This window comes from Salvia hispanica, chromosome 1 (assembly GCF_029641045.1).
Source record: "Salvia hispanica isolate PSC_SH4W2 chromosome 1, Shi_PSC_v1, whole genome shotgun sequence".
Classification (NCBI taxonomy): Eukaryota; Viridiplantae; Streptophyta; class Magnoliopsida; order Lamiales; family Lamiaceae; genus Salvia; species Salvia hispanica.
In genome coordinates this window covers 1,367,460-1,395,448 of record NC_142692.1, presented here as the reverse complement: position 1 = coordinate 1,395,448, position 27,989 = coordinate 1,367,460, and the positions used below count along the sequence as shown (strand labels likewise).

Sequence of the window (27,989 nt, the reverse complement as noted above, 5' to 3'; positions counted from 1 at the left end):
GATGGACACAAAATTGAAGAAAAATAATGCTAAAATCGTAAGAAGGATCCGTTAATTTGTGAAGGAAAAAACATAAAAATTGTGAATAATAAAAATGCTAAACTTTGAATTCACCAACATGCATCCACTTCGTACATGACCACTTGTCCCCTTTTATAACTGGTTTAGATCCTGAAAAAACAAAAACATAACGTTTGTAAATTAAAAACAAAGTTGCAATCTTGAATTGATTAATATGCATATTCCCTTGTGTTCAAAATTGATTTATATACAAGTCCATCAATCTTTTCTTCTCTCTATTCAAAAGGGAGAAGTGGTTTGAATTTGAAGGCGATGCGCGATAGAGATAATGAAGTTAACGAGCAGAACTAACCGTGCAAGCTTAAAGGGTCGCGAGTGCCATCCGGGCGCATGCTCCAGAAAAGCAGTGCATCTCCCATTTTCGGTTTTATAGAGATCCCCTTGGACTTCCTTTTCCACCATCGCACGGGGCGGATATTCCCCTTGGCTGATGGAAAGACCGTCTCACCGCCTTTTTCAACATCCAACCTGTGGGGAATGCAAAAGAGATTGTGTTTTTGAAACACACCGATACAGACCAAACAGGAGAACTCATCCAAAAAAAATTAGCCTGTCACATCTAGTCTATATACCCCACCCCAGTTGTTCTCACAACTGATGTGGGAATTGAGTCAATAACACACATTTGACGGTTATATTATTCAATAACTAAATCCTTTCACGATTGAAACTTACAAGTACATTAAAAGGGTTGCCATTCTCGGACCCCCGTTTGTGTTGAATCCGGCGGTAGTAGAGTAGTCGTAATGTGGATCAAATTTTTGGCCAACTTCATAGCGAAGAACATGAAGACCTTCTCCATGATCTGACAATAAAATCATAGCATAATTAGACAAGTCTTTGCAAAGTAGCAAACACAATGTCACAATTTCATTCACACTTACCAATAGGTATCAATGTGTAGTCTTCTATTCTTTTTTCAATAGCTCTTATTACCATGTCTTGTCCTCTATTCAAGGACACTCCGTAGCTCGTACGAGCCCTGCACAAACGACGTCGTTTTTGTGTTTTGCATCTCAAAGATAGAATAGAAGAGTGTTTTAGATCAGAGAAACTAACTTGCTCTCTACACCCTTCCCAGTTTTGCTATCGGCAACCAGTGATCTCACCATGTGAGGTGTGGCAATTTTTTTCAAATACTCACACTCTTCCTTGGACTACCAATAAAATATCAAACAAAAATATATATCATCTCAATGAAGCAATAATGTTTAATCAAAGTAATTTTGTCTCATGAAATTGTATATGTTGTTATAGTAGTACTATTTTTTTTTTAAAAGGGAAAATAAATTAAATTTCTTATAATGAGTAGTATTATGAAATCTCCAATCCTAACCGTATAGTGTTTTTTTTAAAAAAATTATGCAACTTGAACTTGTGATACCAAAGAGCAAATTAAATGATATGATTAAAACTAACCAAAAAATTGTGGAAGATGAAAGCTCTAGGCTCCAACGAGACGATTTCCACACTCTGTACTCCTCTTTCTCCCAATCCTTGACTAATACCACCACAAAATCAAATGGAAACATATTGAACTACGCCATGAATAGAATAGAATAAAATAAAATAAAGAGAAGAAATTACTTGAGTTTGAGAGCCATTAATAATTAATAGCAACACTGTAAGGATCAACTCTTCAAACGTGTTTAGGGAGTAATGTATTTCTCTACATTCATATCATCTTAATATAGGGAGTGTGATACATACGTATCTTTTCATTTTGATTTGATTTGATTTAGTATTGTTTGATATTCTAGAATATTAGTAATCTCTTCGATACATATTAATAAATCTATTCATAAATCACACAATTGTCTATTGGATAGTGATAAAATTAAACCGTAAATATTTATATTAAAAAAATGTAGATGACAAAATAACATCAACGAGAAATGTCAACTTAAATCACACAATTGTCTATTGGATAGGTCAACACAACATCAGCCGTTGACACTGTGTTGACGTTTTCTATTGCTATTATTTTGTCATCTGTTGACATTTTCCAACCGTTTAGATCATAGTTTGGAATTTGTATAATATTTAAAGTTTGCATTTGATTACATTTCATTGGGGTTGCGTTAGTGTGCTAACTAATTTACAGTAATAACTAATAACTTTCAATTATGTGTATTAAAATTATCAACACAAAGATAGGGATGTACTAGTATAACAACTAATTTTAAAGTTACAACGTACATCCAACCACGTGCTGCCATGTGGCACGAAAAATGCAATATTGTATACAGAAAAATGCAATACACATTTGTAGAAGCTATAAATGAATTTCGGCGGATTGCATTTTTGTTATATGCAGATTGCATTTTTTATCATTGAGTTTTGCATTTTTGATATTGACCGTTTAATTTGCATTTTATATATAGACGAATTGCATTTTTATATGTGAAAATGCAAAACTTAACAATAAAAAATGCAATTTATGTGAAAATGCAAAACTCAACACTATAAAATGCAATTTACATACAACTAAAATGCAATCTGCGAAAATGCATATACAACTAGATTGCATTTTTGTGTTTAAAATATTGCATGTTTTGTGCCACATGGCAGCACCAGATTGGATGTACGTTGTGGCTCTAAATAAGGGGGCACCCTAGTGCTCCCCTAGATATAATTATATCAATACAACATGTAAATTTAAATATCAACACAAAGACATAAGCTTATCAACACAAGAAAATTGATAAATTTATGTCTTTGTATTGATATTTTTAACATACAATATTGATATTAGTTATTACTGTAACTTAGTATTTGATCACGCACACGTTTCATTGTCTATTAATACTTATTTCCTTTGGCTAGTTCTAAAAGTCTTTGACACAACATAACGATACACTTGGAATTAATTAGACGTATTTGAGAAGGCAAGGTGAATTTTCAATGATGAAGAAGTTCAAACGAGTGAAAACACGAAATTGCACTATTATTTTTATTTTCTTTGATCTTGAAAAAATAAAGCTTTTTCCAAATTTCTGATGATAGACACATAGAAAAATATGCTAAAATCATAGAAGGGTCCGTTACATTATGAAGAAAAAACATAAAAATTTGTGAATAACAAAAATTCTATGATGTACTAGTATATTGTCTAGTATCATACTCCTATTGTATTCCTAAATTTAGTGTTCATCAAGATGCATCCACTTCGTACATGACCACTTGTCCCCTTTTATAACTGGATTAGATCCTGAAAAAACAAAAACATGATGTTTGCAAGTTAAAAACAAAGTTGCAATCTTGAATTGATTAATATGCACATTCCATTGTGTTCAAAATTGATTTATATACAAGTCCATCAATCTTTTCTTCTCTCTATTCAAAAGGGGGAAGACGGTTTGAATTTGAAGGCGATGCGCGATAGAGATAATGAAGTTAACGAGAAGAACTAACTGTGCAAGATTAAAGGGTCGAGAGTGCCATTAGGGTGCATGCTCCTGAAAAGCAATGCATCACCCATTTTCGGTTTTATAGAGATCCCCTTGGAGCTGATATTCCCCTTGGCTGATGGAAAGACCGTCTCACCGCCTTCGTCAACATCCGATCTGCGGGGAATGCAAAAGAGATTTTGTTCTTGAAATCACACAATTGACAATTGTATTACTCCATTTAGTAACTAAATCCTTTTAGGATTGAAACTTACAAGTACATCAAAAGGGTTGCCATTCTCGGACCCCCGTTTCGTGTGATGTGTCCGTTAGTAGAATAGTCGTAATGTGGATCATATTTTTGGCCCATTTCATAGTGAAGAACATACAGACTTTCTCCATGATGTTAATAAAATCCGAGCATAATTAGACAAGTCTTTGCTACGTACTAAAATCAGCAAACAAAATGTCACAAATTTCACTTATACTATGATACAGACTAAACAGGATAACTAACTCAGCCCAACCCATTTAATGTATATACCCAACAACTGAAGTGGGAATTGAGTCTGTAACAGGCTACTACTTACCTACAGGTACCAATGTGTAGTCTGCTATTCTTTTTTCAATAGCTCTGATTACTTCGTCTTATAATCAGTAGTACTATTAGGAAATCTCCAACTCTGTATTTTATATATCTCCGATCCCAACCGTATATTTTTTCAAAAAATTGTGTAACTACCAAAGAGCAAATTAAATGATATGATTTAAACTAACCAAAAAATTGTGGTAGATGAAAAGCTCTAGGCTCCAACGAGACGACCTCCATGCTAATTACTCCTCTTGCTCCCAAAACACACATTTTTAACAAATTGAACCATCATAATATAGGGGCTGTGAAACCTACGTATCTTTACATTTTAATTTGATTTAATTTTATTTAGTATTCTTCAATACTCTACTGTATAATATTAATATATATTTATTTCTTCGATACATATTAATCTTGTAGCAGAATGATCATACCATGTATTTTTGGTAGAGAATAAATCTATTCATAAATCATAATCTCATAGCAGAATGATCATACAATGTATTTTTGGTAGAGAATAATTCTATTCATAAATCATACTTCCCCAGTCCTATAAAAATAATCCATATCTATTTATGACAACTTTTTTTTTTTAAGTAATAAACTTTTCTGTGAATTATTATACTTTTTCAATTTCAGTGGGCAAACCAAATTAAAGAGAAAATATAAGGATCTCCACTTTTTTAATAAGGCATTAATAATAAATACTCCAGTCCAAAAAAATAGTTGAAATCACTTTTAATGAGAAATTAATTTTAGATTAGAGAAACTAACTGGCTCTCTATACCCTTCCCAGTTTGGCTATCTGTAACACGTGATTTCTTCAAGCGAGGTGTAGCAAGTTTAATCAAATACTCACACTCTTCCTTGGACTATCAATAAAAGATCAAAGTAAAATAAATTTCGTAGTATAGTACTATTTTGCCCAAAGTAATGGGACATTTAAACTAAATAATGGGATAGTATGACCAAAGTAATGGGACATTTAAACTAAATAATGGGACATTCAATTCAAACTAAATAATGGGACATTTAAACTAAAATGTTTGACCAAAGTAATTATGTCTCATGAAATAGGATAGTATGTTGTTATAATTTCGTAAAACTACTAAGATCAAGAAAATATTAGTAGTATACTATCTTAAAAAAAAAATAGATTAAGAAAATAAATTTTGATGTAGTACTCCAAATTCCAAAATGTAGTATAGTACTATTTTTTAAAATGTTTGATCAAAGTAATTATGTCTCATGAAATAGTATAGTATGTTGTTATAATTTCGTATAATCAGTAGTAGGGGCATGTTAGGGGGCCACCACCCCTTAAAATAACACCATACCACCATTTCTAGTCAATCATTTGTACACGTGGATGAATAATAAGTTGCCACGTGGCAAAAAAAAAAATCTGGCAAGCAATTTGTTGGTCTTTATACATCAATTTTTCTTGTCCAGCAATATCCGACACACTATACAACAATCTATAGATTGCTTTGTAGTGTTTGTAATATTGCTGTGTAGCGCTTATAATATTGTTGTATAAGTGGTGACATGGTGTCACTTTAGTTGTCAGTTTAATACAAACCATCAGTAGTATTATGAAATCTACAACTCTGCGATCCTAACAGTAAAGTTATTTTTTCAAAAAATTGTGCAACTTGAACTTGTGATACCAAAAAAGCAAATTAATTAAAACGAATAATGATATGATTTAAACTAACCAAAAAATTGTGGTAGATGAAAGCTCTAGGCTCCAACGAGACAACCTCCATGCTTATCACTCCTCTTTCTCCCAATCCTTCACCTCCACTGCTAATATATTCCACCACAAAATCAAATGGAAACATATTGAAAACAATAAAATAAAATAAAATAAAGAGAAGAAATTACTCGTCTAAAATTATGCAAACTTCTGAGCCAACAGGAACTGGTATTCCAACTTCGAGAGACATTATTCAAGTGTGTTTAGGGTTTAATGCATTTCTCTACATTCATACCATCTCAATATAGGGCTGTGATATGCACGTATCTTTACATTTTGATTTGATTTAGTATTCTTTAATATTTTAGAATATTATAATATTTTGATATATTTATTTCTTCGATACATATTAATCTCGTCGCAGAATGATACGAGATTAATATTTAGTGTTTATTTCCTATGGCAAGTTCGAATTTGGTAATGTTTGAGAAGGCTGTATTTGGAAAGCTTTGAGAAGGTGAAAAAATAATCATAAATGGAATAGGCTATTTGTATAGGACGATCGAAAAAGAAAATTTGACCTATTTCTATGAGACGGGGGAGTATTATTATTGGACTTGATAAAATTATAAATGTCATGTCAGTGGAGATTGGGCGTATAGTAGTTATAATTTTTGTTAATTCTAAGAATAAACATTATCATGTATAATAACATTATCATCAACTTGAATAGGTTAGTTAGTTTCTCATTTTGTTATTTTTATTTTTATTTACTTTCACTTTCGTGCTGCTTATGATGGACACAAAATTGAAGAAAAATAATGCTAAAATCGTAAGAAGGATCCGTTAATTTTTGAAGGAAAAAAACATAAAAGATGTGAATAATAAAAATGCTACTATGATTTAGACTCTTTTAGTATTCCAAACTTTGAATTCACCAACATGCATCCACTTCGTACATGACCACTTGTCCCCTTTTATAACTGGGTTAGATCCTGAAAACACAAAAACATAACGTTTGTAAATTAAAAACAAAGTTGCAATCTCGAATTGATTAATATGCATATTCCCTTGTGTTCAAAATTGATTTATATACAAGTCCATAAATCTTTTCATCTCTCTATTCAAAAGGGAGAAGACGGTTTGAATTAGAAGGCGATGCGCGATAGAGAAAATGAAGTTAACGAGCAGAACTAACCGTGCAAGCTTAAAGGGTCGCGAGTGCCATCCGGGCGCATGCTCCAGAAAAGCAGTGCATCGCCCATTTTCGGTTTTATAGAGATCCCCTTGGACTTCCTATTCCACCATCCCACGGAGCTGATTTTCCCCTTGGCCGATGGAAAGACCGTCTCACCGCCTTCTTCAACATCCGACCTGTGGGGAATGCAAAAGAGATTGTGTTCTTGAAACACACCGATACAGAACTCATCCAAAAAAACTAGCATGTCCCATTTAGTCTATATACCCCTCACCAGTTGTTCTCACAACCGATGTGGGAATTGAGTCAATAACACACAATTGAGTCAATAACCCTAATTCAATAACTAAATCCTTTCATGATTGAAACTTACAAGTACATCAAAAGGGTTGCCATTCTCGGACCCCCGTTTGTGTTCAATCCGGTAGTAGAGTAGTCGTAATGTGTATCAAATTTTTGGCCAACTTCATAGCGAAGAACGTGCAAACCTTCTCCATGATCTGCCAATAAAATCATAGCATAATTGCACAACTCTTTCCTAAGTAAGAAAGGCAAATTAACACAATGTCACAATTTCACTTATACTACTACCTACTTACCTATAGGTATCAATGTGCAGTCTGCAATTCTTTTTTCAATAGCTCTGATTACCATGTCTTGTCCTCTATTCAAGAACACTCCGTAGCTCGTACGAGCCCTGAACAAACGACGTCGTTTTTGTTTTGCATCTCAAAGATAGAATAGAAGAGTGTTTTAGATCAGAGAAACTAACTTGCTCTCTACACCCTTCCCAGTTTTGCTATCGGCAACCAGTGATCTCACCATGTGAGGTGTGGCAATTTTTTTCAAATACTCACACTCTTCCTTGGACTACCAATTAAAGATCAAACGAAAATATATATCATCTCAACGAAGATTAAATAATGTAAACTGGAATTACATTCAAGGGTTTTTCCATAAACAAAATGTTTAACCAAAGTAATTATGTCTCATGAAATTGTATATGTTGTTATAATTTTGTAAAACAACTAAGATCAAGAAAATATTATAGTGGTACTATTTTTTTTTAAAAAAAAGGGAAAATAAATTAAATTTCTTATAATGAGTAGTATTATGAAATCTCCAATCCTAACCGTAGAGTGTTTTTTTTTAAAAAATTATGCAACTTGAACTTGTGATACCAAAAAGCAAATTAAATGATATGATTAAAACTAACCAAAAAATTGTGGAAGATGAAAGCTCTAGGCTCCAACGAGACGATTTCCACGCTCGGTACTCCTCTTTCTACCAATCCTTGACTAATACCACCACAAAATCAAATGGAAACATATTCAACTAGGCCATGAATTGAATAGAATAGAATAAAATAAAGAGAATAAATTACTTGAGTTTGAGAGCCATTATAGAGCATCAACTCTTCAAACGTGTTAAGGGAGTAATGTATTTCTCTACAGTCATGTCATCTTAATATAGGGAGTGTGATACATATATACGTATCTTTACATTTTGATTTGATTCGATTTGATCTAGTATTGTTTAATATTCTAGAATATTAGTAATCTCTTCGATACATATTAATAAATCTATTCATAAATCACACAATTGTCTATTGGATAGTGATAAGATGTACATTGTAAATATTTGTATTAAAAAATGTAAACAGATGACAAAACGACATCAACAAGCAATGTCAACTTAAATCACACAATTGCCTATTGGATAGGTCAATACAACAGACGTTTTCTATTGCTATTATTTTGTCATCTGTTGACATTTTCCAACAGTTTAGATCATAGTTTAGAATTTGTATAATATTTAGAGTTTACATTTGATTACATTTCATTTCGGGTTACGTTAGTGTGCTAACTAATTTACAGTAATAACTAATAACTGTCAATTCTGTGTATTAAAATTATCAACACAAAGACATAATTATATCAATACAACATGTAGATTTAAATATCAACACAAAGATATAAGTTTATCAATACAAAAATATTGATAAATTTATGTATTTGTGATGATATTTTTAATATACAAAATTGATATTAGTTTCTTTGATGTTGAAAAATTAAAGCTTTTTCCAAATTTATGAGGATAGACACAAAATTATAGAAAAATATTGCTAATATCATAGAAGGGTCCGTTACTTTATGAAGAAAAAACATAAACAATTGTGAATAACAAAAATTCTACTGTAAGTAGTGGAGTATATTGTATAGTATTATACTCCTATTGTATTCCTAAAATACTATAGTAGTATGCTATTTTAAAAAAAATACTATAGTAGTATGCTATTTTAAAAAAAATAAAATTAAGAAAATAAATTTAGGTGTAATTTATTATTAAATTTCTTATAATCAATAGTACTATTATGAAATCTCCAACTCTGTATTTTTGGTAGAGAATAAATCTATTCATAAATCATAATCTTGTAGCCGAATGATCATATATTACAATGTATTTTTGGTAGAGAATAATTCTATTCATAAATCATATACTCCCCATTCCATAAAAATAGTCCATATCCATTTATGCCAACTTTTTTCTCTCTTATTTTTACTTTATCATTTGTGGGTCTCACCATCCACTACACAATTTCAAATACTTTTTGTCTTCCCGTATACAATTTGGTGCTCGATAAGGCATTAATAATAAATACGCACATATTGGATATTATTATTCATTTCTTCGAACTTGAAAAATTAATGCTTTTTCAAATTTCTGATAGTAGACGCAAAATAAAAGAAAAGTAATGCTAAAATCTAAAATCATCCGTTACTTTATGAAGAAAAAAACATAAACAATTGTGAATAACAAAAATGCTACTGTATGATGTATAGTATAAAACTATAAATGTATTATACTCCTATTGTATTCCTAAGTTTTGTATTCACCAACATGCATCCACTTCGTACATGACCACTTGTCCCCTTTTATAACTGGGCAAGATCCTGAAAACACAAAAACATATTGTTTGTAAGTTAAAAACAAAGTTGCAATCTTGAATTGATTAATATGCACATTCCCTTGTGTTCAAAATTGATGTATAGACGAGTTCATCAAAGGGAGGAGACGATTTGATTTTGAAGGCGATGCGTGATAAAGATAATGAAGTCAACGAGCAGAACTAACCATGCACGCTTGAAGGGTCTAGAGTGGCATCAGGGTGCATGCTCCAGAAAAGCAGCGCGTCGCCCATTTTCGGTTTTACAGAAACCCCTTTCTTCGCACACTCTGACATCCCATTCCACCCAGCTACAGAGCTTTTATTTCCCTTGGCTGCTGGAAAGACTGTCTCGCCGCCTTCTTCAACATCTGACCTGCATAATTGTGGGGAATGCAAAGAAAATTGTGTTCTTGAATCACACATTGACAGTAAGTAATAGTGATGTTGCTTCCTTGAATGATTGAAACTTACAAGTACATGAGAAGGGTTGCGGTTCTCTGACCCCCATTTCGTGTGTTGAATTCATCAACGAAATAGTCGTAATGAGGGTTATATTTTTGCCCCACTTTATAGTGAAGAACGTGAAGACCTTCTCCGTGCTCTGTTGATAAAATCAGAGCATAATTAGACAACTCTCTGCTAAGTAACATCAGCAAACACAATGCCACAACCATACTTTCACGAGCATCATAAAAATTACAAGAAAATAAGATACTGCATGAGATCAGATGGAAAAAGGTCATAACCATAAACTTGTTGACAAAGTCATAGTTTCGAGTAAAGTTCACCGTACCTACTGGTATCAATGTGTAGTCTGCTATTCTTTTCTCAATAGCTCTGATTACTTTGTCTTGTCCTCTTTTGAAGAACATTCCATAACTTGTACGAACACTGAAAAAATGAAGTCGTTTTTCCTTTGCATCTCAGAGTCGATATAATAACAGGATAGATAGAACAGTTGTTACGAAACACATATGGAAACACAACTAGGGAAGATAGGTCAAAGAAACGAACCTGCTATCCAGGGGCGGAGCCAGGAATTTGTAGGGAAGGGGGCAAATTTATATACGAAGGAGTATTAAGAACCTGCGGAGGGGCATTTAGTGAACGATTAAAAGCAATAAAATTAAAAATGAAAAAAATATACATATGGTAACAAATATGAGGAGGGGCAAATGCCCCACCTATGCTTAAGGTGGATCCGCCCCTGCTGCTATCTACACTCTTCCCAGTTTCGCTATCTACAACCATTGATTTCACCATGTGAGGCGTGGCACGATTTATTAAATGCTCACACTCTTCCTTGGACTATCAATAAAAGATCGAGCAGTCAAACGAAAATCTATATCACGTCAACGGAGCAATAATGTAAACTGCAATTAGATTCAAGAAATTCTCCATAAACACCAGATCCAAACTTATGCATCCCTCTAAAGCAATGATAATCTAGAATTACATAAATAATGAATTAAAAATGATATAACACTAAATAAATTTTGATGTAATTTATTTAAATTTATTATACTCCAAATCTCCAACTCTGTATTTTATACATCTCCAATCCTAACAGTACATCTTCTCCAAATGTTGCTGAAACTTGAACTTGTGATTCAATCAAAATTCAAAATCAGAATTGCAAATCAAACGAATAACTCGAACTCGCTCAAAATCCAATTCGCAATTCTAGCTCATAAGCAAAAACTCACCAAAAAATTGTGGTAGATGAAAGCTCTAGGCTCCCACGAGACGACCTCCGTCCTCTGTTCTCCTCTTTCCCCCAATCCTTCACCTCCATCGCTACTACCACCGCAAAATCAAATGGAAAATACGCTTCATCAACACATCGAGCTGCGCCGCGAATAAAATTAAATAAAAAAAAAGAAGAAATTACCTGTCTAAAATCATGCGATTCAGTCTGATCGGCGATGAATCCTCTTCCGATCCAGCAGGAGCTGGTATTCCAAGCTCGAGCAGCATCAACAGCAGCACCGTCGCCATTAACAGCATCGATAGCGCAAAAACTATTGTAGAATATCTCATTCCTAGATGCCGATTGCCCCTCCATTTCCCCATTCTACCACAAAGAATCAGGATCAATACAGAGAGAGAGTAAGATTTTTTACTATATCAATACACTTGAATCGATTGGGCGATTTTTGAGAAGGCTGAATGTTGAATGGCGAATTGCTGCATGCGTTTGCAATGGGAAAGAAGAAGAAGAAGAAATTCAAAGGAGGAGTGAAAACACAAAATTGGACATCGTATGTAACGTGGTGCTCGAGATATGGTAGGGGTAGTTTTGTCAATTCTTGAGTCAACATCAGTTCAGTGGGCTGCACAGCACCCAGTTTCAGGTAAGTTTATTAAGTAAAATTTTCTGTGGATTTTTATACTTTTTCAATTTCAGTGGGCAAACAAAATTAAATAGAAAATATAAGGATGTCCATTTCTTTAGTAAGGCATTAATAATAAATACTCTATTCCAAAAAAAATTAATAATGTAAAATTAATAAAATAAGAAAAAAAAATTAAAATAAAATAGAAAGGAAAAATGAAAAGATAAGAGAGTTTATTTTTGAAATGAATTCTATAATTTATGGACACCCAAATAAAATAAGATTATTTTTGAAATATTTGTATTCCATCCGTCCCTAGAAATAGGTCGTAGTATTTCTTTTTTCGTTCGTCACAAAGAAATAGTCTTTTTTCGTTCGTCACAAAGAAATAGTCCATATCCGTTTATAGAAACATTTTTCTCTTTATTGTTCCTTTATTATTTATGGGCCTCACAATCTAGTATTCAATTTAAACTATTTTTTCTCCTTCTCTCTTACTTTATTGATTACACATTAAAATCTGTGCCGATCGTTCATTTCTATGGGACGGAGAGAATAGTATATTAATATTAACTTTTCCTAGCTTGAAAATAGGAGTAAAGTTTTGTCCCAATTTGATAATTATATCAATTTGTAAAACCCTAAAACCCTAATTCTGAGAATTACTCGTCACTCCAAATTTCACTTCTTCCTCTCAAGATTTCTCCTTAATCCAGCTGAAGCAGCTTCCAATGGCGATTGCGCAGTCAAAGCGGCCCTTGAATTTGACTCTCCACGCTTTCTCTCCTCTTTTCATAACCAATTTCAACCTCTGCACCTCTTCCTCCGCCGCGGCCGAGCTGAATCAAAACGACGTAGTTGCAGGAGACGATACCGTGGAAGCCCGCCCCGCCGTGGAGCTCTCATCAGCTGAAAACTTCATCGCCGGAAATTTCTATTCCTTAATCAAAGACCACCACCGCAAGAACCCCAATTTAGCCTTAAACCCCGTAAACCCTAACGTGACGCTGCCGTCTCTCTCTTTTGAGTTTTCGAACATCTCCACCGTTCAATCCGTGTCGGCCGCCGTCGTCCGCCGCGTGATCGACAAATGCGGCGCCCCACGCCACGGTATTCCCTTCCCCCAAACTCTCGCCTTCTTCAATTGGGCGACGCCGGCGCTGGAGCCTTCTCAATCTCTCGATCTGTTCAATGAAATGGTCGATCTCTCCGGAAAGGTGCGCCAATTCGATGTCGCTTGGAGCTTAATTGATTCGATGAAAGCTCAGAATATGAAGATTCCGATTGAAACGTTTTCGATTTTGATTCGGCGGTATATTCGCGCCGGTTTGGCTGCGGAGGCGGTGCATACGTTTAATCGGATTCAGGAATTTGGATGCGAGCCTGATCGGAAGGCTTTCTCGATCGTGATTGGGATGTTGTGCAGGAAACGCAGGGCGTTTGAGGCGCAGGCGTTTTTCGATAGTTTGAAGGATAAGTTCGAGCTCGATGTTGTGGTGTATACGAGCTTAATTCACGGCTGGTTCCGAGCGGGTAACATTTCCGAGGCTGAGAGGGTTTTTAAGGAGATGAAGGAAGCTGAGATTCAGCCTACTGTGGTTACTTACAGTATTGTGATTGATGCATTGTGTAGATGTGGGCAGGTAACTCGTGCACACGATGTGTTTGCTGAAATGATTGATTCCGGGTGTGAGCCAAACTCGGTCACTTTCAATAACTTGATGCGGGTTCATGTCAAGGCCGGGAGGACCGAGAAGGTGCTGCAAGTGTACAATCAAATGAAGAGGCTTTCTTGCGAGCCAGATGTGATCACGTACAACTTTCTGATTGAAACGCATTGCAAGGAAAAGAATCGAGAGGAGGCGCAGAAGGTGCTTACTTCTATGATCAAGAAAGGGTGCGAGACGAATGCATCAAGCTTCAATCCAATCTTTAGGTGCATAGCGAAAGACCAGGACGTCAATGCTGCGCATAGGTTGTTTGTGAGGATGAAGGACGTGAAGTGCACGCCCAACACTGTGACGTACAATGTGTTGATGCAGATGTTTTCTGAGTCGAAGTCTACTGATATGGTCATCAAGCTTTGGAAGGAGATGCACGAGAATGGGGTCGAGCCTAATGTGAATACTTTCAAGATTCTTATTTCCTTGTACTGCTCGATGGGGCATTGGAACAACGCTTACAAGTATTTTCGGGAGATGATTGAGGAGAAGTGTTTGAGACCTAGTCCGCAGGTGTATGAAATGGTGATGAAGCAGCTGAGAAAAGCCGGTCAGCTGAAGAAGCACGAAGAACTAATGGAGAAGATGGTCGATAGGGGTTTCATCATTCGCCCTCTCTAGAGATCGACCCTATCACCGTTGGTCCACTTGCTTGATCGCGCAGTCTGCAGAAGAACAACTGGATTGCACACGATCATACACTAGAGAGAGTTGCTTCGAAAGGGTATGTCGAGATGCTAGCTACTTGAAACTCTGGTTAGGCTAGCTTAATTTGTTATTAAATTTTGCAAAGAATTGATGCTTATTGCATATATGTTGAAGAGACAACTGTATTTTGAAGAGACATTTGTTTTTGAACTCCAATAGATTGTAATTTCAATGAATAATGTTGTGTCATTGTATGAATGACATCTTGTACACTACAAACAGTGAAGCAAATTACAAACACGAATCTTTGATGCTATCGTCCCTGCATATCGAGGGTCTCGTCTAAACGCTTCAGCCTCTCCTGTCCGTCGCTGATCAAAAACCTAATCCTCTGTTTGTCTTTGCAACTCCTGTTGTTTTCCACCTCTTGTCTGATAATCTGCCTCACTTCATCTGATTCAAAAAAGGATTTTCAGAACATTTTCACCACAAGAAATCAGAACATGAAAACCAGTAAATTGTGAACACCAAATCAGAGTTAGAAATGGTCTAAGCAACTAAAATGAAAGAGCTAACTCAAAAAGTGTCTCAGATAATAGTCAAATTCACAGATTTTGTTTTGCTTATTTACAACCAATTCTCACTGATTTTGTTCAGAAACTATACTCAAATCAACAAAAACAGGGCAGTCAAGTTATGAACAGAATTCACACAACTGATTAAGATTTCACAGCCAATTTCTAAGACCCTCAATAGTATAAAAAACATTGCAATATTAGTAACACCAAAGGGCTTAAAAATAGAAAACCAAATGAGGTCACTAAGGGTCCGTTTGGTACACGGAATTGGAATTGAATTATAATTCAAATCCTAATTGATATGAAGTTGAATTCAAAGAAATTATGCAATGTGTGTGTGAAGGTGTGTGTGTGTGTGTGTTTTTCCAGGTGTGACCTCATTTGAATGATCAATTTCGTATCCCCAAATTTGAATGATCAATTTCTTATCCCCAAATTAACGGCGAGTAATTGTAATGATTTGGAAAGCAGCATGTAAATGCAAGATCTTTGAGGAGAAAATATAGCATAAAAGGGGATCGCAGCCTGCTAATCAAACTTTAAATTACACGAAATTAAGCTATCGATTTTGAACAAAATTGAATTTTTTGAAAGATTGGAAAGCCTCATTCCTTACCTTTAGAATCAGGCGGAGCTCTCCGCGAAATCCTGAGAGCGTGTCTGTAGAGCTTCAAAACCCTAGCTCGGAGAAGAAAATCCTGCAAATCCAACGCTACAACCATATTCCTCTCTTCCCCTCTTTCTCTCTCACACACACACACATTTCAAATGATTTACTGCTGAGCTGGCTCGAGCCCATTTAAAATATTTATCACTATTATCCAGTGGGCTTCGTTTGCAAAATTAATTACTCCAATACGAATGTGATCCAATGAGAACTCTAAATATTGTACAAATTCAAAACTATGATCTGAACCATTGAAAAATGTCAACAGATCACAAAAAAGCATCAACAGGAAAATATTGATGGAATTTCAACGGTAGTCAATGATTGATACTGTATTGACATTAAAATCTTGAAATTTTACACTGTGTTGATACTGTATTGAAACAGTGTTGAAGCTGTGTTGAGGAGTTTTGAGTTTGTACAATATATAAGTTTGCATTTTATCATTACCCTATTCCAATAATTGTCTTATTTTGATTCGACTAAAATTTCAAGAAATATAAAGTAAAATAAAATAATTTTTTTATTATATATTTTTTTATGATAAAATATGATAGATAGAGAGTTTTTTTTATCAAAATAATAAAAATTAAATGTGATAAGTGATAACTAGTCGTGAACATATAGAAAAAGAAATCTGAAATGATTATTTGTGGACGAAAGGAATATAATTCAATCCATGACCATCACTATTATGATCCACAAAAATCTATATTTTGCAATTTTTTATTTTGGAAAAATGTGATTGATGAATAAATATGCCATGTCAAGAGAGCGTCTACCTCGTAATTGTGTCCGTATGCGCAACACATAACTAGTTCAATGTTCTTACCGACGCGTGGCCCTTAGATTTGAGTAATCCAACTGTCATGATCATCGAATCACAATGAGGGGCAAATCCAAATCGAAAAGCATAAGCTCCCGTCCTACGTTAATACAGATTGGCTATAATGTTCAAAGGTCTATATATATATATATATAGCACAAAACATGATTTTTACAAATTCATACGTATATAGGAATGTATTAATTTGACAACTCCTTTTATTTTAACACCGCACCATCATTTTAGGCCGTTCGATCTGAAGACCGGATGATTCTCAAGCTGTCATGTGACAGTCTACTTTAATTAAATTGGAACATAAAAAAAACGATGAAGGACAAAATCGATTTTTACAATTTTCAGTCTGTTACCAAATCGCACTGTTACTATATGAATATTGTAGTGTTACTCTATGAATATTGCAGTTTTACACACCTGCATCATTTGTAATACTCCCTCCGTCCCAGAATAAGAGTAGCACTTTTCCATTTCGGTTCATCTCCGATTAAGAGTAGCACTTCATTTTTACCATAAATGGTAAGTAGGTCCCACATTCCACTAACTCACTTCACTCACATTTTATTATAAAACTAATATAAAAAAGTGAGTCTCACATTCCACCTATTTTTTTCAACCAACTTTTCTTGACATTTCTTAAAACTCGTGCCCGGTCAAAGTGCTACTCCTAATCGGGTCGGAGGGAGTAGTTTATTACTCTACCATATTATCGTGTTACAATATGAAAATTGTAGTATTACCAAGTAGTATTTGCAGTTTACATATTACCAAATCCATCTCTGATTTAAATTTTTGGGAATTGAGTAAAATACCTACGCCTGCAATATCCAACACTTAAGACTGCAATCCGAACTCTATTTCATCAATTCAATCCGAACTCTATATCATAACATATTAGTGTTATGGTGTCATCCTAACATATAAATGATGAATAATGTTTATAATGAGAATTATAAACTATGATATATTCCATCAAAACCAGATATACAATATATCTTGCTCCCAAAATAATCATCTATAAAATTCAAGAATCATCCAAATCAATAGGTGACCCTCACACCCTGGTATCTAAGAATCTCCCCAATAAGCTCCCCTTTACCCGACCCGACATACCGCCCCTTAATCACCCCGTCTCTGATGAACAGGAAGGTGGGCACCTCCACCACCTCCATGTCGCTCAGGAACTGCATGCAGCTGTCGTTCTCGTCCCCGTTCATCCGCGCGAACACCACCGTGCCCTTCATCGACCGCGACAGCTTGATCACCGTCGGGTACACCTTCACGCACGGCCCGCAGTGCTTCAGCCCCACGTCCAGCACGATCAGCTGCCCGTCGCTCTTGTGGTCCGCGATCAGCTTCTCCACGTCCTCCCTCGAGTGGAGCTGCACCACGGCCGAGTGACTGTCCCCGTAGTAGAGGACGTCCCCCTCCAGCTGCTCGGGGCCGATCGCCTCCTCCTCGTGGATCTTCTCCATGCTCTTGTAGAAGGTGAAGTGCGGGACCTGTGTTGGCAATTGAAAATAAAAATAAATACTTATATAAGTCTCACTGATTAATTTGGATCGCCTTCTATATATTAAATTAAACTAACCTAATAATATATCTGGATTTTAAATTTAGGCTATTTTGATAGTGGAATGGTTCAGTCAAATTAGACAAAAAAACATCTCCTCCTATCGCGTTATATAAAAATATAAAAATGAAATAAAAATAAATACTTATAATATCTCACGTAGAACTGAAATTATTATATAAGTCTAATTGATCAGCTTGAATTGTCAACTATCGATTAAATTTAATTAATTCAACAATATATCTAGACTGAAACTTGTTCATTATATCTGGATTTTAAATTTAGGCTACTTCGATAGTGGAATGGTTCGGCCTAATTAGACAAAAATCCAACCCCTCCTATCACATTAAATAAAAATATAAAAATGAAATAAAAATAAATATAATAATATCTCACGTAAAGTTGAAACTATTAAATAAGTTTTTATGATTAGTTTCGGGATAAAATTCTATGAATTTTTATCATGTTACTTGAAGTGTTCGTCAAACTAAGTGGAAAATGACTGACTAATAGTTTCAGGATGCATCGACCTAACATTAAAAAACATAATTATTTTTCGTGAACAAGTAGTTTATAATTTTTAAAAATTAGTTTTAGGATAAAATCCTACATAAAGAGTATTTTTATTATGAATTCAATTGCTGACTAACCTAATAAAAAAAATCACCGACTGCGGACTAAATTCAATTGATCCAACATAAATATATAATAGTAAAACTAAAAAATAATTGATCGAGCAGTATATCTAAATTTAAAATTTGGACGGTCCAACCTAATAAAAAAAATCAATTTTAGGATGGAACGCCATGGATTTCTATAATTACCTGGTCGACCTTCTCGCGCGCGCAGAGGGCGCGCGTGGCCTCGGACTCGTCGCCCATCACGAGGATGAAGTCGACGTCGCTGCAGCTGCGGCTTAGATCCACCATGAAGGGGTAGATCTGCGCGCTGTTCTCGACGCCGGCGGCGGCGTACTCCACCACCACGAGGCGATCCTTGGCCTTCTTCAACGCCTCGTCGAATTCCGCGATGTTGTGGACCTTCTGGACCCTCTCGTCGCGGCTCGCCTTCTCCACCCCCGCGGGGGCGGCCGAAGATTTCGCCACGACGGCGGCGCGGCGGCTGGCGGCGGCGGCGGTGGTGGTGGATAGTTTGTGGAGGAGGTGGTTTTCCTTTGGGGTTGGGAGGAGGTTGAAGTTGAGAGGGGTTGGTTTGGAGATGGGAGGGAGGTATGGGGTCTGTTTGGGTAAGAAGTTTGTGAATGTAGCCATGGAAGCCATGGATTGGGGGTGTGAAAATGGAGATTTTTGGAGTTGGGAGAAGATTTGATGAGAAGATTGAGGGATGAAATTATTGGTGACATGTTAGATAATTTTATCCATGTGGTGATGGGGGGAGAGCTTATGGTAGCCACATATTATGATATTCTCACTACATAGCTTTCATAGATTTTTTTCTCCAAGTTTGTTTTGTTATGGAGTATTTTCAAATATATACCTAACTTTGAGTGTCTGACAAGTGTTAAGTCAAAATGAAAATGAAAATGAAAATGAAAATATATAGAATAGTTTTCTGAAATTAATTACTATCTTCATTTAATAAAATTGGAGATGACACGAGCTTTAATGTACAATATGGAAAAAAAAAGTAAGAGAAAAAGTAGTGTTAGTGAATTGTGAGTTCATATTATTAATACTCCGTATTATTTCCATGTTTATAACTTTTCATATTTAGAAATTGGTCCAATTTTGGTGGAAGACATAAAATAGTAAAACTATTCTATTTTTTTTGGATGAAGATCGTATATAATTCACTGACTGGAAGACGTAGAAGGTTGATTAGACTTAATTCGATCATTAGTGAATTATTTAACTCTAAATTTTACTCCCTTCGTCCCATAGTAGATGTCGTATTTGGGAGATGGCACATGGTTTTAAGAAAAGTTATTTTGTTTGTTAAATGGTGAGAGAAAATATAATTTTATAATTGATAAGAGAGAGAACTTTTTTCAAAAGAGGAAATGTGACATATTTTGTGAGACAAACTATAAAGAAAAGTGTGACATCTACTGTGGGATAGAACGAGTAATATTGAGCGATTGTAATTCTAAAGTCTAAACTAAATTCAGATAACTATGCTAATTATGCTATTAATCAAATCCATGGATAAAATAGAATTTAGTTCAAGGTTTAACTTGGGAAATTAAATACTATCCACTTCCACTCAATCAAGTTATTATGGGTCGACTAATATTGGGACTTACTTGATCAATTCAATCTCACAAGCATTTATAGTTAATTAATTTAAAATCTAATTTTCCTAGTTTGGGCTTTTCAGCCCAATTTTTACTTGTTTAAGTGACCCCAAAACTATTGAGGAATCTCAATAGCATTTTCATTAAATTAAACTAAGCCCATTAAGCATTTTAAATTATATGAGCCCATCTTTATTTGTAAGAAAATAGTATTACCCTTATCCCTGAAAATTTATACAATACTTTTAATTGATAGAGGTATGAAATTTCAAAAATGTTTTTTTGCAATCTTTTTAGACCGGCAATATCTCGATCTCAGTTCGATTTGGGTCAACAATTCTGAAACCGTTGGCTGTATATAGACTCAATTTTTGTGTTTAATAATATTAGGTAGAGGCACATACTATGTTGGCTATTTGTGATAGTCAAAATTTATAATTAATTTATTGATTTGGTTGGGGATGTGATATGGCTAATTTCATGCATCGGTAATGTGCAAAAAAATATTATAAATTGTTGGGTCTAACACGTTTCCTAAGCCAGGTGTGTGAAGAAAATCGCTAGATCAAGGAAGTAAGGAAGGAGATGGTCTAGCGAAAGAAAAGGACGAAATGAGCAGGATTTACAAGGAAAATTGGCGTGACGGGGGAGTCTACAGCTGAGGGCAACAAAGTCATTATCAATACCTCGCTGGACCCACTAAAGTGCCTATAAATAGAGAGGAGCATGCAGTGTAATGATAGTTTTTCACTCTTCTTAGCTCATACATTTTACACACACTTGGGAAACATTCTGGGGGATAATCGTGATAGGGGGGTACTTTCTAAAGATCTCGAGTTTGGTAACACCGTCCCAGTGAGGGCGAAGACACATTTGTTTTAATTTCATCTGTTTTTGCTAGTTTCCACCGTCGAACTTCACTTTTGGGAGTCGACTTTGATGTTGATGATGTTTAACTGTTTATCGCTCATGGATCTGAGTTTAGCTGTTTAATTTCAAGTTACTTTTGCTTAGATCTCTCTACTGTTAGCGTAATTCTTAAATTGCTATGTCGATCTCTGTTTATTTCGTTATTGAGGTGTTTGATGTGGAATTGGGTGACAGATCTGTGGTTGATTGAGTGTTCGGAGTTTAAATTCGTAAATCTGACGTGATGGAGAATTTCTTCTGTTTGAAGTCCATGTCGGACGCTTGGATCCGGAGTGGATTTAGCGTCTGAAGTTGGTTTTGGCGTGTGAAAGAAACAATAGTGGATAGACTTGTTTTATTTCCTTGTTTTCTATTTCCCTTCGTCTAGGTATGCAGATCTGTAAGTTCTTCGTTATTTATGCATAGATTTGATTCCAAGTTAGTAGCTCTGTTTTTGATTTGTTTATGTGTTTTCTCAAGAAGTTTTATGCGAATTTGGTTGTAGAAGACGATGTCACTGTCATTTAGTACTAGAGTTAGTTATTCTGCCACTTTCCAGTCGTACTCTGCTTTTTCTTAGATGTGGTCCCATCGTAGAATTATTTCCTAGGTCTAGCTGTTAGGTTAAGTTTCTTTCTAATATTCCCAAGTCAAGTTAATTTTAATTTTTCCTCAACCCAAGAAAATGCGTGGCAGCAGCCAACACCAAAAATACTCCCAAATCCTTGATTACGATTCTTACGCATCCTTCTCTGTGGGATCGATCCCTACTTCCCTATACTAGGTTTAGTAAAGTGGTTGAGGGTTTTTGAAGCGGGGAAGTACTTGTGTGTCCGACGACCGGAATTCCACGCAACCTACGAGTTCCTAGACCAAGTGATCTAGTGAACTTGCTGGATCTGGGGAACCTGCCTTATTTGAATATCGCAACACTGCACACACACCACACTTGTACTGTTACACCCAGAGGTAGCTTCAGGATGTGATTGGACTAAGACAAATACTTCCCCTATCTCACTCAAACTATTCATTTTTCCTTTTTATTCACTTTTATGTCCATTCATATGTAGTAACAAGTTCATCTCCTCCTATCTCCTTATAAATTGGAACAATATAGGGAAGATTAATGTCTCTTGCACAAGATAACAGGATATCTAATTATTCAATTATTAGTGATCTAATTACATTAAAAAGGCCCAATTATATAAGGTGAGGCTCTAATGGGCCTGGGCCTGGGCATTAGGCTTCAAATGGTACTGGGCCACCGGCCTAGGCCAGGCCTATGTTTGCAAAATGGACAAATTAGAGCCCATTTCAACCAATGAGCCCAATCCAAACCCACTTCGTTTCATTGATGGACAGACACATACCGGGCCTGGACCGAGTTTGGCCAGACAGGCCCGGCCCAGTTGACAATTCTAGATGGACTCACTATAGTGGGAAGATTTAAAGCCCCTGCCAACATACTATTATTAGATTTTTGCTAATTTGTGTGAATTATTTTACAAAAGTAGTTATCATTAAAAAATTACTCCCTCCGCTGCGCTTAAGATGATACGTTTTCCTTTTTAGTTTGTCCCAACTAAGATAATACATTTCCTTTTTTAGTAACCTTCTCTCTCCAATTAATACACTCAACCACCTTTTCTCACTCCTATTAAAATATTCATATTTCTTTATCTCTCTCCTTTAATACTTACACCCACCTTCTCTTTCTCCAATTAAACACTTTAACCAATTACTCCTAAAATTCCGTGTCAGCTAAGCAATGTGTCATCTTAGCCGGGACGGAGGGAGTATTAGTGTTTCGTAAACTTTAGAACGTGTAGTTAGCCCATGAGCATAAATCAATCTCCACCACAACAAATTATGACTCAAGCACAACACAACCACTAGACCAACCACCTACCACAAATTATGAGATAGGCTCGATCACTTGAGCCGACCGCCTCCCACAAATACGATGTAGGCGCCCTACGTTGGTGCAATGGAAGTCGTCAAGGTAAGTAATTAAGGATCTTAATTATTTCATTGAGTAGTTCACACAAACAAACCAATAAACCAGCATAGCAAGTTCAAAATGCATTGTTGTTACAAAACAAAGTAGAAAATTATTAGTAGTAATTATCAATCATATAGAAATTTCATGGATAGGCTTCAATAATAGAAAAAATGGAGCCAATATCTTTCACAGTGAAGCTACTGAAGCCAGCTCCTTTGATCACTAAATCCCACTCTTCAATAGTCCTCTCTTTCCCTTTGTCTGTGTGAGACAACATGGCCACGTCGAGCGCCAGCTTAACGTCGCGGTACATGTCTTCTTCTCCCTCAACGATCACCGCCTCCGCGATTATCACCTTCCCCGTCTCCTTGGGAATTGCTTCCCGGCATTTTGTCAGTATTTGCACGCACTCATCGTCGCTCCAGTCATGCAGCACCCACTGCGTGTATAGGATAGGGTTAACATAAAAATTAGTACTCCCTCCGTCCCAGAGAAGTTGGCATACTTTGAAAATGGCACGGGATTTTAGGAGGTTTTGTTTTGTGTGTTAAATGGAGAGAGAAAATATAATTTTTATATTCATGTGAGAGAGAACTTTTTCCAAAAAGGGAAGTGACATCTTTTGTGGGATAAACTAAAAAGGAAAGTGTGTCATCTTTTGTGGGACGGAGGGAGTACTTTTTATCACGAAAACTAAAAATACCTGGAAAAAAGTTTCTCTGTTCTCACAAGAAAGCTGAGTTTTCATTTAAGCATATTTTAGATCACGGAAAAAGTATATAAGCATTTATATGGAAAATGAAAAATATAAACTTTTCTTTATTTTTTCAATTTTGCCTCTAGTACTTTTTTTTGTTTAATTGAATAAAAGGCTCAGACCACAGACGGCCGTGAGCATTAAAAGATTCAATCCAACTAAAAACGAGCAGCAAGATTACCAAAACAAGACCTAACATCACCCTAATTCTGCCTCTAGTTCTAAAAGAGAAAAAAAAAAGACTATCTCCATCAATTTAATGTTTAACTGACAAGATAGTTTTTGGAATTTTTTTAATTACAGCAAAATGTTCAAACAAGAACAAAAATTATAAAAATAGCATACATTCTATGTCGGTAAGAATATAAATTATGTCCTATTTAGTTCATATCCCTTAAAATTATGAAATTCTAATTTAAAAAAAAAAAATTATTTAATGATGTGAGATTCATTATCTACGAATTATACTTCAATCACTTTTATTCTTATCTCTCTTACTTACAAATAATGCATTAACATTTGTGTCTTTCAAACGTTCATATTTTTAAGGAACGGAAGAAGTATATACCATCATGAAAGCAGCATCAGCATTAGGGACATGTTCAAACATGTCCCCAGCGACATGCTCCACACCTTGTCTCTGCTGAGCCGCAGAGACAACGTGGGGGAGATCGTAGTTGATCCCCCGGATCCACTGGCACACCTCCACGATACAGTGGAGAGCCGTGCCGTCCCCTCCACCGACATCCACCAAGCAACCGATCCCTTCAAATACCTCGCCATACCGCTCCACAATCTCGGACACCGCCCGTCTGGCGTGGCATGCCATCCCATCGTTGAATAACTTGCTCTGGGCCGGATTGTGGGACCCGAAGTCCCAGATTTCCTCCCCGTGCGCGGCCTTGAATCCCGAACCCCCGTTGCTGGAGGCGCGCGCGGACAGCCCGTGCCACGGGGCCAGCATCCAGGGGCTGGCCTCCAGCATAAAAAGCGGAGCGAGGGTATTCGCTCCGCTTTTTAAAAGTAGGAGAGAGAGGGGAGTGTTGGAGTATTGATTTGTGGATTCGTGGAGCTCGAAGAAGCCGCGGTGGGTCAGGTACCGCATGATGCGGCCGAGGGCGAAGGGCGAGCAGGCGACGGCGGAGGCGAGGTCAGGCAGAGACACGGCGCCGCCGCGGCTCTCGATGGCGTCGGCTATTCCGAGCTCGATTGCGCACTTGACTACGGCCATTGGTGTGAAGCCGAATACATACTGCCATATTTCTACCTCAGCCTCCTTTTCTTTGATTGATTTTACATCCATTTTTATCGATTGAATGAATGAGGATGTGAATTTTGAGGTTTTCAATCTTCATACATGCACAGCCATTATATAGTGTTAGCACTTAACGGTTAGTCTGTCCCAACTCAAGTGATAATTAAGGAGAAATTAAAGGGGTTGCATTTTGCTAAAAATGAAATTAAGTACTTATAATAAGACAACTAATTAAAAAGAGAAAGTCTATAACTTGCGTGGGATAGAGAGAGTATTTCCTCCGTCTTAATGAAGATGGTCATTTTTAGACTGTATAAGATCTTAAATGCAGTACTTAGTATTGTATATCTGTGTATGACATATTACATATACACTATCAACTTGGTCATCCAATCAAATATCTAATTCCACTATTTAAAGGTGTACCGACATGTCGATGTCGTTATTAGAGCATCCACTACAGGGGAGCCGCAGCTCCTATAGTGCGTGGGATGGGCGGCCGTGGCGGGGGAGGGTGCCTACGAGAGCGCCACGATTGTGACCCGGCCACGGGCCGCGGATCCCCTAATTTCAGAATTTTTTTTTTAATTTTCGAAAATATTTCTATTTATACCTAAAATTCAACTCTTATTTTTGCTCTACTCTCACACACAATTTACCCTATTCCCTTGTTTGAGTGTTTTAAAACAATTTTCATTGTATGATTTTACCTCATTCTATAATACAACGAAGATTTGGTTTTCGATTTAGTTTTCATTAAATTATGCATTTTATTTAATTGTTATAGTCTTACAATTTTTATTGTAGTAAAATTAAAATATAAACAAAATGGAAAAAATAAATGATTGTACGGCTTGGGCATGCCCACTATAGTGGAAAACATGGGCGTTGCTGGCCCGGCCACGATTTTGTGGCCTGACCACACTTTGTGGCTTGGCCCGGTCAACTATAGTGGACACTCTAATATCCTCCGTCCTTATCGAGGCGACCAATAGTTTAGAATTTGATATTCAAAATTCAAAAGCTTGGAATGAGGCAGAAGAGCAGGCGTCGTGCCGACTGCGTGGCCAACACCCTGTTCGCTGCTATGTTCTTGCCGATGGCACAGCCCTGCTCTTAGCATCGAGCACCGCCGCGCCGAAGAGCGGGGCGATATTGCATTTGGCTATTTTCCTTTTTTTCAAAAAAAATAAAAAAATATAAAATAAACGGTTTTAAATAAAAAAAGTTCCCACCTCCCAATAAAATATATCCCTTTTTTCTCCATTTTTAATTTATTTTTCATTATTTTTATCCTAAAATTCACATTTTTCATCCGTAAATACTCTCATTTTCACACAAAAATTTTTACACCAAACTACACAAAACAATTCTCTCTAAATTCTCTCATCAATTCTCATCTAAATTCTCACTTTTTCACTCTTGTAAAAAATGTCCGGCTTTGCAATCACCCCTTCGACTCCCGCAAATGGAAATGTTGAAGTATTGTCTCCACCGACTTAGTTGGAGGATTCTAGAGGGATCAAGATTGAGACAAATGGATAAGGCTAAGTAGATATTATTATTTAATGTACAGTGTTAGCAACTAGAATTCTATAGTTTAATTAGTGTTGGTTCTTAACCGACTTAGCTAACTATATATATGGGCATTAGGCCTTTTGTAAGTAGTGTACACAAGAGAGTGAGTGAGTGCACAATTAGAGAGAAAAGTGTGCGTGTGTTTAGAAGTGAGGTTTAAGTGAGTGCGAGGTGTGTCCTCGAGTTCTTGTGAGGTGTGTCCTTCGAGAGTGTATTTTGAGGTGTGTCCTCAAAAGTGTGTTGTGTTGTGTTGGTGTTGTGTACACCATCATGTTGTGTACCGGTGTTTTGTACACCATCGTCGAGTGTTTAATAAAATTTTGTTTGTGTGTCGATCTTGGAGTACTCCTGATACCCAACAGGAACCACGAATGGTTTGGCTCATCGCCATTCCCTAATCCGGATACGGATTTCTCGCCCCCTCCTCAAACCCAAAGTTCGCATATTCCGGGAGGCTACCGGCCTTACCCGGCAGACGAGTGAGATGCCACCAAGGGGCAATACGGGTGGGTTCCCGAAACTGGCACGGGAGGGAGCGCCCCGACGCCTATAATACTTTGATTCTTGTGCTGACAAGACACGTGGAAAATGAGCGAAAAATGTGGATGAAAATGATTTTATCACCTATTTATATGCCAATAAATACTTTTTAAATGACTACTCCCTCTGTCCCGCTTTAAGAGTCCCGGTTAAGTCGGACACATATTTTAAGAAAGTGTTTATATTTTAGTGGATGATGGAACCCACTTTTAATTGAATGTGTAATAAATAAATGTTGTAGTGGATGTTGGGACTCACTTTTAATACTTTTTTATTTACTTTGTAGCATTTTTTATTAGTTTATTCCAACCGGGACTCCTAAAATAGGATGCCAGAAATTGATCAATTGGGACTGCTAAAATGAGACGGAAGAAGTACTATTTAACCACCGTTATAACATTTATAGTACAAACATTTTATC

General features: G+C 36.2%; 7 protein-coding genes and 1 pseudogene across 8 annotated transcripts; 1 reads left to right on the top strand and 7 right to left on the bottom strand.

Annotated features, from left to right (window-relative positions):
• Positions 1-13: 13 nt before the first annotated feature.
• On the bottom strand, positions 14-1,734 carry LOC148933040 (putative prolyl 4-hydroxylase 3). The gene is made up of 7 exons (XM_089063310.1): positions 1,669-1,734; positions 1,501-1,582; positions 1,141-1,238; positions 966-1,063; positions 757-886; positions 374-549; positions 14-171 (listed from the first exon to the last, which is right to left on the bottom strand). The coding sequence occupies exons 1-7, from the start codon at positions 1,683-1,685 to the stop codon at positions 98-100; spliced, it is 675 nt and encodes a 224-aa protein (XP_088919436.1). The 5' UTR covers positions 1,686-1,734; the 3' UTR covers positions 14-97.
• A 1,490-nt stretch (positions 1,735-3,224) lies between these two features.
• On the bottom strand, positions 3,225-6,011 carry LOC148933039 (putative prolyl 4-hydroxylase 3; annotated as a pseudogene).
• Positions 6,012-6,650: 639 nt separating this feature from the next.
• LOC148933038 (putative prolyl 4-hydroxylase 3) lies at positions 6,651-8,393 on the bottom strand. The gene is made up of 7 exons (XM_089063281.1): positions 8,344-8,393; positions 8,176-8,257; positions 7,732-7,829; positions 7,559-7,656; positions 7,333-7,459; positions 6,960-7,135; positions 6,651-6,756 (listed from the first exon to the last, which is right to left on the bottom strand). Exons 1-7 carry the CDS (start codon positions 8,358-8,360, stop codon positions 6,665-6,667), a joined length of 690 nt encoding a protein of 229 aa, XP_088919407.1. The 5' UTR covers positions 8,361-8,393; the 3' UTR covers positions 6,651-6,664.
• Positions 8,394-9,715: 1,322 nt separating this feature from the next.
• LOC148933037 (putative prolyl 4-hydroxylase 3) lies at positions 9,716-12,101 on the bottom strand. 2 transcript variants are annotated; one of them, XM_089063103.1, is made up of 7 exons: positions 11,801-12,101; positions 11,616-11,709; positions 11,123-11,217; positions 10,703-10,803; positions 10,381-10,510; positions 10,095-10,282; positions 9,716-9,913 (listed from the first exon to the last, which is right to left on the bottom strand). In XM_089063103.1, exons 1-7 carry the CDS (start codon positions 11,980-11,982, stop codon positions 9,840-9,842), a joined length of 864 nt encoding a protein of 287 aa, XP_088919229.1. In that variant the 5' UTR covers positions 11,983-12,101; the 3' UTR covers positions 9,716-9,839. The 2 variants fall into 2 exon arrangements, with proteins under 2 accessions (XP_088919229.1, XP_088919230.1); XM_089063104.1 differs by having other exon boundaries at positions 11,616-11,706.
• Positions 12,102-12,893: 792 nt separating this feature from the next.
• On the top strand, positions 12,894-14,872 carry LOC148933036 (Pentatricopeptide repeat (PPR) superfamily protein). Its single transcript, XM_089064534.1, has one exon. The coding sequence runs from the start codon at positions 12,977-12,979 to the stop codon at positions 14,585-14,587; it is 1,611 nt and encodes a 536-aa protein (XP_088920660.1). The 5' UTR covers positions 12,894-12,976; the 3' UTR covers positions 14,588-14,872.
• LOC148933035 (LYR family of Fe/S cluster biogenesis protein) lies at positions 14,813-15,973 on the bottom strand. Its single transcript, XM_089064555.1, has 2 exons — positions 15,809-15,973; positions 14,813-15,067 (listed from the first exon to the last, which is right to left on the bottom strand). The coding sequence occupies exons 1-2, from the start codon at positions 15,912-15,914 to the stop codon at positions 14,928-14,930; spliced, it is 246 nt and encodes an 81-aa protein (XP_088920681.1). The 5' UTR covers positions 15,915-15,973; the 3' UTR covers positions 14,813-14,927.
• Positions 15,974-17,637: 1,664 nt separating this feature from the next.
• Positions 17,638-19,623, bottom strand: CDSP32 (chloroplastic drought-induced stress protein of 32 kD). The gene is made up of 2 exons (XM_089063038.1): positions 19,098-19,623; positions 17,638-18,202 (listed from the first exon to the last, which is right to left on the bottom strand). The coding sequence occupies exons 1-2, from the start codon at positions 19,551-19,553 to the stop codon at positions 17,741-17,743; spliced, it is 918 nt and encodes a 305-aa protein (XP_088919164.1). The 5' UTR covers positions 19,554-19,623; the 3' UTR covers positions 17,638-17,740.
• Positions 19,624-23,439: 3,816 nt separating this feature from the next.
• LOC125220153 (acetylserotonin O-methyltransferase-like) lies at positions 23,440-25,702 on the bottom strand. Its single transcript, XM_089065710.1, has 2 exons — positions 24,764-25,702; positions 23,440-23,877 (listed from the first exon to the last, which is right to left on the bottom strand). The coding sequence occupies exons 1-2, from the start codon at positions 25,496-25,498 to the stop codon at positions 23,581-23,583; spliced, it is 1,032 nt and encodes a 343-aa protein (XP_088921836.1). The 5' UTR covers positions 25,499-25,702; the 3' UTR covers positions 23,440-23,580.
• Positions 25,703-27,989: the final 2,287 nt, after the last annotated feature.